The following is a 13,427-nucleotide window of genomic DNA, read 5'->3' on the forward strand; positions in this document are numbered from 1 at the left end:
ATAAAAATTATCTTACCAAAGAAGCATTTTATAATTTTTCTATAACTTTTATTAATTTTATTTTATAATTTTTTGTCACATGTCACGCTATGTTGCAACACATAATGGCTTTAACTGGAAAAAAAACTAGCAGGTTGTTTTTATAATTTGAACGGTCAACGGTTAAAATATATATTTTTTATGAATTTTATAATTTTTTCTAATTTTTAATAAATTTAAAATATTTTTTTTTAAAATTTAATTAATTTTATAACTTTTTATTAATTTTTATTTTTTATAATTTTTTTACCACATGTCATGCTATGATTGTGTATGATTGTGACACGGGGTGACTTTAACTACAAAAATTAGAATCAGTTAACTTTATCATTCAAAAAGCCCTTTTGATACACTTTGAAAGTTCAAGTAATCAATTAAATGCAAAAAAAAAAGGGCAAAACTTAATTGACTCTTTTGAAAAAGTTTGATGACTTTTTACACCATTAAATCAAATTTAAAACATTTTAGTATATATAATGGTTAAATTAATTATATTTTTATATAAAAATGAATATTATTTTTACTCAAACAAACTTACAAACGAAAATTATTGGTTATTATTAACAATATAAACTGGGGAACCTAAAGGGACATACTAGTAGCTAATTTGGAGAGTCACCCAATTAAAAATAGGTAAAAGAACAGAATAGAGCTACGTGAAGCAAAAGCAGCAGAACTCTCTGAACGCAGTGTAGATTTAGAACACAGAAAAGAAAAGTTATGAGAGGAGCAGCAACTCTGCAACCTCTTCCATTACTCCCTAACATTCATTTCATCTCCCCCCCCCCCCTTTCCATTCTCAAACAGTTCAAATTATCCCCAGTTTTGTGTCATCTCTTCTTATGTGGCTGAAGAAGAGGCTTCAAAGGTGGTCATCATAAATTGTGCCTTCATCTTGATGGACTCCGATTTGCATGCATGCATGCTTTCTTCTTTTCTTTTTTGGAAATAAAACACTTACCACTCCTATCATCTAAAATTAAACGACTCATTTAAATCTTAAAACTTTCCCAACTCCCCAAAATTGACTTTTAAAACTCATTCATTCAATTTCAGCTGTCTCGGCAATAATTTGGCTGCAAACTGGAGTACTATTTCACAAAGCCCACCAATGGATACAACAATATATTTCTATGTTTCACATGGTAGAAACCAAGATATGTGTGATTTCCGTATTCGCATACAGAATGAGCGAGATCAATCTTCCATCTCTTTCATGATGCATACCACGATAATGCTTGTAGGTACAAATACTACTTTAGCTTCATTCTCGAGTGATTTTAGTTCTTTTGGCCGTAGGGGACATGAAAAGCTTTCTAACTGAGGCAATGGGATCATCAACCTGCAGAATAAAATCTAGGATGATTATAATCCTCTAGGGATGGTAAAGCTAAGGATGTTAATCCGGTAAAAACAAAAACTTAGGATATTTTAATCATCAAGGCTAAGCAACAGTTCCTATAACGAACTGCTTTATGGATGAAGCCTAAATTTTAGAACAGATTCAAAAATTAGAGTAAGATAGTAGAACTGGGGGTAAGCACAGTAAATCAATTTTTTATTAAAAAAAACTCTTAACAGCAAGCATACCAAATTCATATTTATACTCGATTACAAATTAATATGAATATATATTTCTGTTTCAGAACAAGATATACAGCAACACCTCCATTACTTGAACTAAGTAACATTTCAACTTACCTTAATCATGGAGACGGTTGAAGTAGAACACACAGGTGAAGAATGAGGAAAATCTTTCCCATAAAGCAAAGCAGATAATGTTTGTTGCCATCCAGGTGCCCCACCACTCATTGGTGCAATCCATGGACAAAAATGCCTGTGCTGCCTGATCGGATCAAACTCTGATATTTTATCCATATGTAGTCGCTTTAGATCCTTTCCTGAAAATGGAGGCACATCAATTGCTCACTCTTGTTATTAACTGAAAATTCATGAAATCACAAATAGGAATATAGCAATTGCAAATACCACAAACACATAGACCATATATAAGTTACATATCAAGAAAGACATACTTCATTACTAACCAGCTGGATTGCAAAGATCTAATGAGGACTTAAGAAAAAGAAATGAAAAAAAAAAAAAGCCATGCAGTTACTGGATCAACCTTTCCAGGTAGCACTAGCATGAGATAGATCACAAAAGCTCCTAGCTGATCCAACAAAAGGTTTAAAGTACAACATACTCGGGGCATTATTACGGAAGTAAAAGAAAAAAAAACAAAAGAGTTGAATTCTAACTTTGCGGCAAAGTTTCACAACAAGACACTGTTGCAGGTTAAATCGTTCAAGACAGATAATTGTCAATGAATATAAACATATCATCCCAGTGAAATTGAAGTGTTTGAGTGCAATCAGAGTTAATTATTGCCTTCACAACCTTGGAGCACTGTCCTCTATCAGTCCAGTAAGAACTTTAAACTGTTCTGTCGCAAATTCCAAGATGAAAAAAAAAGATAAAATAGAAATTATATTAAACCCCGTCACCATTAAGTTGAAAGCAACTCATGAAGATAGCCTCAACCACCATCACCACCCCAGTAACCTAGCATCAATTTAATCAAGTACCATTTTTCAAACATCATATCTAGATAAATGCATAAGTTGATGGCTATGTTTCTTTTAATTCATCAAGGTGCAGTTCTAGGAAGATTCTTCTACATGACAACTCTAGCATGTTGTCTGCCCATCCAACAACAGATCTACCTCTCATTCTATACCTAGAGAACTAGAACAAAGGTTACATAAAATATTTTAGCAAATGCAAGAGCAAATCAATAAGACCTTGGATGTACCTTCTGCAGTAACAAATGATGAAAGATTTATTAACAAGGGCATTAATTTTCAACAAGGTACTTGATTGATCAAAAGAAACTACAGAACCATTTTGGTTTCTACAAGCAAAAACTATAAGCTAAAAATGTCTAACCCAACTAGGTCTACAAGCATCTTGAATAAGTCCATTCTTGAAAAGTAAAGTTGGAATCAAATCAGGAGCATAGGAGCACTGAAAAATGTGTGACATTCTTGACAACACATCAGATGGAAAAGTGGGATAGAGAAGCACTGAATAATCTTCCCTCAGTCCATCTGATATTATCTATGGATTTGGGTTCAACATGATAGACTGAAGGGAAGTTATTCCTTCCATGTAGGAACATAGTTGGTCTCCTTGGGCTATACTGCACTAGGAAAGTTGAAAATTCTGCTCAATTGTACATACAAAGCTCATATGTTTCAAATATCTTCTAGAAGATTCTAGAAGTCTCCAACTTGTGCTTATTGCACACTTCTAAACAGGAAACATAGTACAACTCAAACACCCAACTTGGTACGTAGAACTCAATTCGAAAGGACAGAAAAAAAATAATGTGTAATGAGTATATAAACAAGAATCACTCAATCACACTAACAGAAAAGGAGAGTTCAGCAAATTAGAGCACTAAATTACATATTAATCAGCTGGTAATCAGAGCACTAAAAAATATCATATCCTAATTTAACTTCCTGTAACATAAAGTGAACAGCATCTTCTCCCATTGAAAAAAAAGTTTAACTTCATTATCAATAAACAATAATCAGTTAAAAGCCCAGCAAAGCCCCTAAAAAAGGGAACTAATTAACAACACAGAAAGAGGGAAAAAAAAGCATAAGTGAAACTTTCATTTTGCTAAAGATCCTTTCCAATAACACTGAGAACAAAACTTATTGATCACAAACAATACTGCATTAATGCTTACCTTTGGGACAGGATAAGACCTTATTGTTTTGTACAGCCTGGACTTCAGCAATCACTCCTTCCTCGCTGTTGGAACAAGTTTTGTCTTCTCTGGAGTTCATCTTATTTGTGCCATCAACATTTACATCAGCTTCCAAGCAAGAGGCAACACATGTAGAGTCTCGATTAGAAAAACAATTTTTTTTATCACAAACCTTATCTGGTTCTGCATTTTGTTCTGGATAGTACTTTTCAGATGTAACCATAACTGATGAATCATTAGCCTCAGCTCCTTCATTTCTAGGGGAAACATTAGCACCTTGAGTCATAACAGAAGACTCACCAACAAGCATAGCATCAGAGTTCTTTACTGCTAAGTTGCAAGTTCTATCATTGTCTACCTTTTCAGGAAAGTTATTACTTTGGCAAGAATCTAGGACTAAATTCTGCGAACTCTCTATTTGACCCCCAATATTAGAATCATCTATACCAGTATAAGGAGAATTTTCTTTTGCAGTGAAGTCGGTTCCTTCCAACGGTGTGACGTTTCTAAAAGTATCATCTCCTGAACAAACATCATAGTTTGAACAAGGAGACTGATCACTGCTTTTAGAATTACAATTCACTTGACCATCTTTTTTTCCATTTAAAGTTCTCAAGTCCGCTAACGGAACACCTAGCTGATTAACACTATTATTGAAACAATCTATTTCTCCCAGAATCCTATTACAATTGGATTCTACTAGAGTATTTTTTGGATTACTGTATATCTGATCTCTAATCTCTGGATGATACAAAAGTCTAGCCCTTAAACTCTCGCCAATAACAGGTACATAGATTCTTGCTTTAAAGTTTTGTCGTGTTGGTGGAGGACCCCCAGCTATAGTTAATTTTGAATTTGAAGATTGCTCCATAGATGATGACCCACTATTAAAAGGAACCTCACAGACATCGCTTTCATGGCCAGAATCGTGGACTCCAGGATTGACTTCCTCGCATCCAAATAATCTGAATAACTCTACAGGCCGTTGGACAGTGGAGAAAGCCCATAATCCAACACTCGCGCCACAAAGCCTGCAATCTAAAACAACAGATTTGGGATCATATTGCAATCCAAAAGAATTTTCAAAGCCTTTATTTGCCTCCAAATTCTCATTTTCATCAGTTGGACGGAAGCTGAGATGCAAATTTAGTCCATAACCAACTCCCTGGGATGAACTCAAAATATCAGCATCTTTAACAAACTGATTCTGACCATCCTTGCAGTCAACTACATAAGGTAGTGAACGTGGTTCCCAGCCACAAAGACTTAAAAGCTTTTGAGCCTGCAACATTTTCAGATTCATCAGTCTTCAACACCAACACAAATCCAGGAAGCCATAAAAGACAAAACCACAATAAAAAATGCAGGACATGTTGTACAGTCATCAATTGGAGAATCCATTGGATTATTGTTACTCCTTTTACCAGAAAGCAGGTAGAATGGTATGAAAATGCATTAGAAGAAAGTTTCAGAAAACAAACATGCATGTTTAAGTGTACACGTACTTATGCAACTGAAACTGGCAAAAGCTGTCAGTCCTAATGTACTTGTAATCGCAAACCAAAATGAGAAACAAGTTACATACCTGATAATACAAGATGGCAGAATCCACTGCAGAACCATCTTCTATCCTTTCTAAATGAGAAAATTCAGCATTCCCTTTCAGACAATCCAGCATTAAGGGTTGTCTGAGAAATTGTTCAAGCTGAGGGCTTCTCATAAATTCAATGGCCAAAGATGAAATAACAGGAAGAGCTATAAGTTGAAAGAGTGAGTCGGATCTCTCCCGGAATTTATCAACTAAATCAGCAGGCACAGAAGGAGGAAATTCAGCCAATCTTTCATCACAGGTATTATCAATCCAAGGGCAAAGCAATTTGTGTTCACTATCCAGCTTTAAGCTAAATACCAAGGCTGCCTTCTCAACTGAAGAGTATAAAAGTTAAATAATTTAGCCTTACAAATACCAGATTTTTCGAACTATTAGTTCAAAGTGAAGGAATATCTGATGGATGACATGCCTTGCTGCCGTTTCCAAGACGATGGAGTAGAAAACAGGAGACGTGCTCCACATGATTCACAGGCTATAATGTCCATATCTACATTGACCCAACCTCTCCTAGCACAATTAACAGCATTTACTACCTAAAACAACGGAAAACATGATCATCTCTTTATCTATTAAATAAAAACCCAAAAGCTTATAAAAGTGTATAGTCAAAATAGAGAGAGGGAACCTTGGGCTTAGCAAACCAAGTCATGGATTTGAAAGTTGATAACCTCCTCAAAAGATCTCCTCTATCCCATGGTCTGCAAAGTGGAGCTTCAGACGCAGCTAAGCAGTGCTGCGGCTTTTCCACTGCTGTAGTGTACGATGGAACGGGTCGTTTCTTCGCCCGTAATAGTTGTCTTTGTCCTCCCGTTCCCGGTGCCGGAGGACTACTAATTAATTACAAAAATATTTATAAATAAACAAATAAATAGCCGTAGTTTAATAGAAATTTCATCAACTAGAAGGAAACAAATCAGAAGGTAAAAGCAAATAGGGAAACAAAAAGGAACCTGGAGAAGGGAGTTGTAGATTTAGAAGAATGGAAGAGCTTGTCCATGATCGAATAAAACCTCTTCTCTGGATCGTCGGCCATTTTATTTCCTTTATCGGAGAAATAATATCTTCGCTGTACAAAAGAGAAACGAAGAAGAAGAATGTTATTGAACTCCGCCTCGCCCTCTCCAGTGGATTTTAAGATCTCTTGCCGCTCCTAGAACGATTGAGCCTCTTCTAATGATTCGCTTTCTTCACCCCTAACATCAGTGCAGAATTTGCTCTTCGCTTTGGGCTTGTTAAGGGCCAGGCCGAAAATTTATTATATTGGATAGGGGTAGCCCCAGTGCCGAGTATATAGATCTCCCGATTTTCAATTTTGAAGAGTGAAAATTCGTATAATGTAAATTTAGAGAGTTCGATCATATTTAAAAAGAGAATGGAAACAAAGAATGAAACCATACAAAGAAAAAAATATTATGTTTTACTAATCTTAATTTGAATTTGTCTCTTTTAAAAATTTGTTGATTTTTTGAAAATAGCTTAATTAAATCATTTCATTTATGATAAATTCGAGAACGAATCTTTTCGAGAAATGGAAGAATGATACATGCACAGATGAATTGAAATTTATTAAATTCAATTTATCAAATTTGTCAATTTTCAAGTTTGAAAAATCAGTCGACTTGTGATAATAACTTTTGAGATGAGATCTAGACATTTCTAAGCTGAGATGTCTTCATAAAGTTATCTCTTAACTTCGAAATGTACTTTGAATCACTCGATTTCAAATCTGATAGCTCAAGTTATTACCATTTTAGTAAAGAATGTGTGAGCACAATATTTGAACAAGATAACGAAAATTACGAGTTTAGGTATTAATTAATTTTTAAATCATAAGGTTTAATTTTAATGTCTATATATAAGCACAGAAGTATATTTAATAATTTTATATGGTTTTTTATTTATTTATTTTAAGTTACTTAGGAAATAAGAGTTGTAAATAATTTTAAATTCTTGTTAGACAAGATTGGCCACATCCTTCAGGAGTTTGAATTCATCAAGGAGTTCTGTTCCATGAGTGCTCATTACTTGTAATCTCAACTTTTATCTCGATTAAATTTTAATTACTCAATAATAAGCCTATAAATAAGCCTAGATCTCTTTTTCTTGCTAAATATTGCTCAATCAGTTGTTTGCTTATTACTTGTCGTTCCTTCCAGTTTTTCAAGTTTTAAGGGCCAAATACAACTGGATGTTTTCCTGTATGCATGAAGTTGAGAATAAAATTGCTTGTCAAAGTCATGAATGTAACTCTTCATCAATTGTAGCTCATCTACACTTTGAGTTTGATCATGTCATGAGAAACATTACCTGTGCATTGCGTCAAAACTCATACCATGTACATCCATCAGGAATTTCATTGAAGGAGACCGGGTAGTGGTGGGTGTTCTGCTCATATATATCTGCTAGCTTTTGGTTTTCTACTTCTCTACTAAAGAATTTGCTGCCAACAGTTACCTTTATTGAAGGGTTACTCAGAAATCTCAACAGCAGCCTAAAACACAGCCATATCTACACGTACCATATCGTCGAAAGCTCATGTGTAGCTTCAAGTTCTAAAATTCTTTAATCCACAACCTAATGAAGGAGCAAATTATGTAATCAGCTCTGAATTTTAAAACCAGTTCTTTAAGAATATTAGATTTAAAAGTAAATATAAAATAGATTTAAATGTGACTTAAGGACCTACCCCAGATATAGGTACGTTTAAATGTTAAAAAACTGCAGGTCCAGTCAAGTGGCCATGAGTAGTGTAGGGATATGGTCATTTAAAGAAACTTGCTGTATGGAAGCAGTATGGAAGGTGGAGTTATACCACCATTCGGCAAGTGGTAACCACTTCACCCAATCTTGTGGCCGTTCTCCAGACATGCACGTTAAGTAACTCTCAAGACATCTGTTCAACACCTCGGTTTGTCCATCAGTTTCAGGATGGTAAGCAGTTGTAAGATGAAGTCTTGCACCAGCCCTTTGGAAAAGGTCCTGCCAGAAGTTGCTGATGAATAACTTGTCCCTATCAGATACGATTGAGTCTGGCATTCCATATAACTTGTAGACATTATCCAAGAATACCTGAGCTACTGATACAGCAGTAAAAGGGTGAGACAAGGCAATAAAATGACCATATTTAGTCAAACGATCTACCACCACCAGTATGACAATTTTTCCATTGAACTTGGAATGCCTTCTATAAAATCCATAGAGATTGATGACCAAGACCTCACTGGCATTGGACGAGGTTGCAGTAAGCCTGGAGGTGCAACATTTTCTGACTTGTATTTTTGACAGGTGGAACATTCTTTTGTCCAACGCTTAATGTCATTTGACAGTCCCTTCCAATACAATAGACTTCCCATTCTCCTTTTGGTAGCATGATACCAGAGTGCCCTCCCAAAGCACTTGCATAGAATAGCTGGAATAGTTCTTGCCTGAGGTTATTTTCATCACCTACCACGATTTTGCCTTTCCTTCTAAGGAATCTACCATCCCAGCTGTACTTTGGGTGCTTAGCTCCCTGTTGTTGCACCTTGAGACATAACCTGTGTGTTTTTGAACCCTTTAGGTAAGAAGCTTGGACTCTTGCAAGTAGTTGAGAGCTAATGGTACTGCTAGTGATTTGAAAGAGCGTGGGTGTTTTACGTGAAGAGGTTTGAGAATAATTTAAGACGAGATTTGGGGATTTTTTTTATTATTTAAAGATTTGGGGTTTTTTTTTTTAATTTGAGATTTGGGAATGTGAGTCCCAAATTGATAAAGGGCATTATCGCCCAACTGAAAACTACAGGCCAGCGTAAACTTGCCTACTGTTCTTATACGGATACGGTTCCGACTCAGATTACCTTTCCCCCTTTTCTTTCTGCCATTCAAACCCCTGCATATGCAAAACCTCCCTCAGTTTAATTTTTATATTAAATTTACAGCTTCATTTTCTCATTTTTGCCCTTTGATTTTCCGCTTCTGCTTCTTTTCCCAGGCTCTGGCTTTATTTATACCAAGCCTAAAGGTAGACTTTTTATCTTCGTATGTAAAAATCTTTTCCCTCCTCTCACAATACCCAGTATATGTAAAACCCAGAGAAGATATCACCTTGTTTGTCGGTTTATACTTGGCTGTAATGTGGAGGTATTATCATGTCTTCACTTCTTTTTTCTTCCTTTTCATTCCCCCTTCTATCAAGTAGACTGTAGTTTATTTCTTGATATTTTGTGATATTAGTTGTGGGGTTTCTATTTTTCTTTATTTATGTTGATTTGCATGATTGGTTTCTTTATTTGTTGATGAGTTAATGGATAATTGGGTGGATTTGATTCCTAAAGATCTGATTGAGGACCATTGACTTTTCTTAGTTCTTACTATATACGGTCCTTGGGGATTAAAGAAGTTTTATTAAGAAATTGTTATGATAAGTTATTTTAGTTCTCTGAAGGAATGAAACTTTTTGGTGCAGACAAGTTTAGGATTTTTCGTAGAAAACGATGCCCGGTCTTATTATGGATGATAATAAAGAAGAAGCAGATATGAATGAAGTGAATGGGACTTCATCACATATTAAGGAAAATGTGGTTTTGAATAAGTCCCCTAAGAGCGCAAGACCGCAAAGCCTTCGTGGTGCAGAATCTGCTAGTCACCTCAATAATGGGATGAATCAGGCTGACACCTCCATTGAGCAGCTTTACGAGGATGTGTGTGATATGCAGAGTTCTGATCAGTCACCCTCAAGGCAGAGCTTTGGATCATATGGTGAAGAGTCTAGGATTGATTCGGAATTGTGCCATCTTGTTGGAGGAGAGATGAGAGAAGTTGAAATAATGCAAGAAGATATAGATAAACCAGAAGATGATAGTAATAGTAATTCCTCTTCTAAGAAGGGAGGCTCGTCTAGTGGTAAGAAGTCAGGGTTGTTGGAGAAGAGCCAATCTGCAAGTGCAAAATCCATTTCTCCAGATCATGTCAAGAAATCGTCTCAATCACAAACGGTCTCTGAAGTATCAACAAAACTCAGTCTTAAGGGAAAAAGTCCACCTGAGAAACCTCCCATTAACAAGCGGAACAATAAGATTCTGAAGAAATCAAACACAGGAATTGTATCCATGAAGAAAGAGAAAGGGTCGAAGTTACAAAATGGAACTGAGGATGCTTCCGAGTCATGGTTAGGTAATCCTGATCTTGGACCATTTTTACTCAAGCAAGCTAGAGATTTGGTTTCTGCAGGAGACAATCCCCAGAAAGCTCTTGAATTGGCACTTCGAGCGGCAAAATCATATGAACTTTGCGCCAATGAGATACCCAACTTAGAACTGGTCGTGTGTTTGCATGTTACTGCAGCAATTTATTGCAGCTTAGGCCAGTACAATGAGGCAATTCCTCTTCTTGAACAATCAATTGAGATTCCACTGATTGAGGAAAGCCAGGAGCATGCCCTCGCTAAATTTGCTGGTCATATGCAGTTGGGTGACACTTATGCAATGTTAGGAGAGCTTGAGAACTCAATAACTTGTTACTCCACTGGCCTTGAAGTCCAGAAACATGTTCTTGGAGAAACAGATCCCAGAGTTGGTGAGATCTGCAGGTATTTGGCTGAAGCTCATGTGCAGGCATTGCAATTTGATGAAGCTCAGAGGCTATGTCAAATGGCTCTTGACATTCACAGAGAAAATGGTTCATCAGCTGTTCTTGAAGAGGCAGCGGATCGGAGGCTCATGGGTCTCATATGTGAAACAAGGGGAGACCATGAGGCAGCTTTGGAACATCTTGTTTTAGCCAGTATGTCCATGGTGGCAAATGGCCAGGAGGCAGAAGTGGCTTCTATTGATTGCAGCATTGGAGATGCATACCTATCTTTGTCTAGGTATGATGAGGCTGTTTTTGCCTATCAGAAAGCGCTCACAGCTTTTAAGACAACCAAAGGAGAGAATCATCCAGCAATTGGATCAGTTTTTGTCCGGTTGGCTGACTTGTATAACAGGACAGGGAAATTAAGGGAATCAAAATCATACTGTGAGAATGCTCTCCGAATCTACGAAAAACCCACGCTTGGGATTCCTCCAGAAGAAATTGCAAGTGGCCTCACAGATGTTTCTGCAATCTATGAATCAATGAATGACCTTGATCAGGCAATCAAGTTGCTACAGAAGGCCTTAAAAATATACAATGATTGCCCTGGTCAGCAAAGTACAATTGCTGGAATTGAAGCACAGATAGGAGTAATGTATTACATGCTGGGGAACTATTCAGAATCTTACAACTCCTTCGAAGGTGCCATTTCAAAGCTACGTGCATGTGGACAGAGGAAATCTGCCTTCTTTGGCGTTGCTCTCAATCAGATGGGGCTAGCTTGTGTCCAATGCTACGCTATACATGAGGCTGTCCAGTTGTTCGAAGAAGCCAAGAGCATATTGGAGCAAGAGTGCGGACCATACCACCTTGATACACTTGGTGTTTATAGTAATCTTGCAGGCACTTATGATGCAAGTGGCAGGTATCAATATGCGTCTGTTCCTTTCTTCTCAATCTCATATCTATACCTGATTGTCAAAATTCACGACGCTACACTGACTTTCCTCGGGTTACGCTAGGTTTGATGGATCTATAAATATTTAACTTAACTGCTACCATTATACTACTTTCTGGATGCAGATTTTTTAATCTTCTTACCGTGATTGTTGTGATTATGGTGTCAACAGGTTGGATGATGCCATTGAAATATTGGAGCATGTTGTTCAAATGAGAGAGGAAAAACTTGGGACTGCTACTCCTGAGGTTTATGATGAGAAGAAAAGGTTATCTGAATTACTAAAAGAAGCTGGAAGAGTTCGGAGCAGGAAAGCCAGATCATTAGAAACCCTTCTCGATGCCAACCCTCATAGTTTAAATGGTGAAGGAATTAAGGTGTGATAAGGAAGAATTTATGTATTTATGATTGAAGATAGTGTATTATAGGACCCATTAAAATGACAGAATGGAAGAAAAGAAAATAAAAAAAATAGAATTTTTTATTGGCTTGGGAAGAATATAAAGGGCGGTTGGGACTTGGGAGGGATGAAATAATTATCTGGAGATTTTGCTGTACTACTTGTTGTAATCCTATATTGATTGAAGGTTGCTTTTAATTATATTCTAATAATTTGTGATGTTATTTCTATAATAAAATCTCTTTATGCTTAGTGTGATCAGATGTAATTAGTGGTTGCAATGATGACCAACATCTTATTCAGTTGATCGATTGCTCTTTTTCGGTTCGGTGCTACCATTCTTGAATCGCCTTAGAGTGTTAGGAGGAAAGGCATTATAAATGCTAGGCATCATTGATAAATTGGAGTGTGTTCAGTGGGAAAGCATTCAACGATACAGTGATGTTATGTCATTTATATTTTTTTTCTAATAATTTAATGTTCTATTAGAATTTTTATTCTGAATTTTAATATTTTCATCCTAAAAAAATCAAATTTAAATAAAAATCCTGAAATTTAAGATGAATTATTGATGTGACATTAAACTATTGAAAAGTGATAATATCTATGTTTTATACAAATGGATATACTTCAGATACTTATTTCAAGGCTAAATGAAATGCTAGAAAATGAAAAAATTGTGGTTGGGATGATTAGAGTAGCAAAAGTTATTGGAATTTTTATTTTATATATTGGAAGAATCCATTTTGTTATTAACAGACTAAAAGAAGACTGAAAGAAAGAATTAGTTATTCATTAAAAAATTATTTAATGGCCAAAATTAAATGGGGATACATACGTCGAACAAAAAAAATTTATTCTACTTATATTCCACCACTATTTACTAAGGACTAAAATTGAAACCGTAACAATAACCATTATTGAACTTGTGACATGGTTTAACTGTTGGCTTGGTAATATTGGTATATATGTTGAATGAATTAGTCAAATGAACTATAACACTCCTTATCCATCTCAACGATTGGAACGAATATGAGTTGCAACGACGACAAATTCAAGCTTAAACCAAAAAAAAAACTTTTATAAA

At 35.9% G+C, this 13,427-nt stretch overlaps 2 protein-coding genes across 6 annotated transcripts; one reads left to right on the forward strand and one right to left on the reverse strand.

Annotated features, from left to right (window-relative positions):
• Positions 1–696: 696 nt before the first annotated feature.
• Positions 697–6,683, reverse strand: LOC105784994 (uncharacterized). 3 transcript variants are annotated; one of them, XM_012611072.2, is made up of 8 exons: positions 6,383–6,683; positions 6,058–6,262; positions 5,842–5,965; positions 5,406–5,746; positions 3,993–5,102; positions 3,800–3,899; positions 1,741–1,940; positions 697–1,381 (listed from the first exon to the last, which is right to left on the reverse strand). In XM_012611072.2, exons 1-8 carry the CDS (start codon positions 6,463–6,465, stop codon positions 1,304–1,306), a joined length of 2,241 nt encoding a protein of 746 aa, XP_012466526.1. In that variant the 5' UTR covers positions 6,466–6,683; the 3' UTR covers positions 697–1,303. The 3 variants fall into 3 exon arrangements, with proteins under 3 accessions (XP_012466526.1, XP_012466453.1, XP_012466404.1); XM_012610999.2 differs by having other exon boundaries at positions 3,800–5,102; positions 6,058–6,259; XM_012610950.2 differs by having other exon boundaries at positions 3,800–5,102; positions 6,383–6,681.
• Positions 6,684–9,162: 2,479 nt separating this feature from the next.
• On the forward strand, positions 9,163–12,601 carry LOC105784751 (protein KINESIN LIGHT CHAIN-RELATED 3). 3 transcript variants are annotated; one of them, XM_052633503.1, is made up of 3 exons: positions 9,163–9,551; positions 9,877–11,907; positions 12,113–12,601. In XM_052633503.1, exons 2-3 carry the CDS (start codon positions 9,905–9,907, stop codon positions 12,321–12,323), a joined length of 2,214 nt encoding a protein of 737 aa, XP_052489463.1. In that variant the 5' UTR covers positions 9,163–9,551; positions 9,877–9,904; the 3' UTR covers positions 12,324–12,601. The 3 variants fall into 3 exon arrangements, with proteins under 3 accessions (XP_052489463.1, XP_052489465.1, XP_052489466.1); XM_052633505.1 differs by having other exon boundaries at positions 9,163–9,432; XM_052633506.1 differs by having other exon boundaries at positions 9,877–12,004; positions 12,113–12,259.
• Positions 12,602–13,427: the final 826 nt, after the last annotated feature.

The sequence above is a fragment of the Gossypium raimondii genome, chromosome 7, assembly GCF_025698545.1.
Source record: "Gossypium raimondii isolate GPD5lz chromosome 7, ASM2569854v1, whole genome shotgun sequence".
Taxonomy (NCBI): domain Eukaryota; kingdom Viridiplantae; phylum Streptophyta; class Magnoliopsida; order Malvales; family Malvaceae; genus Gossypium; species Gossypium raimondii.

Excerpts from the sequence above, each read along its gene's own strand:
- LOC105784751 (XM_052633503.1), top strand. The coding sequence starts at position 9,905 with ATGCCCGGTCTTATTATGGATGATAATAAAGAAGAAGCAGATATGAAT. Across the intron at positions 11,908-12,112 it reads ACTTATGATGCAAGTGGCAG|GTTGGATGATGCCATTGAAA; the intron begins GTATCAATATGC and ends TGGTGTCAACAG.
- LOC105784994 (XM_012610950.2), bottom strand. The coding sequence starts at position 6,465 with ATGGCCGACGATCCAGAGAAGAGGTTTTATTCGATCATGGACAAGCTC. Across the intron at positions 6,263-6,382 it reads TCTACAACTCCCTTCTCCAG|TAGTCCTCCGGCACCGGGAA; the intron begins GTTCCTTTTTGT and ends GTAATTAATTAG. Across the intron at positions 1,382-1,740 it reads CAACCGTCTCCATGATTAAG|GTTGATGATCCCATTGCCTC; the intron begins GTAAGTTGAAAT and ends TTTATTCTGCAG.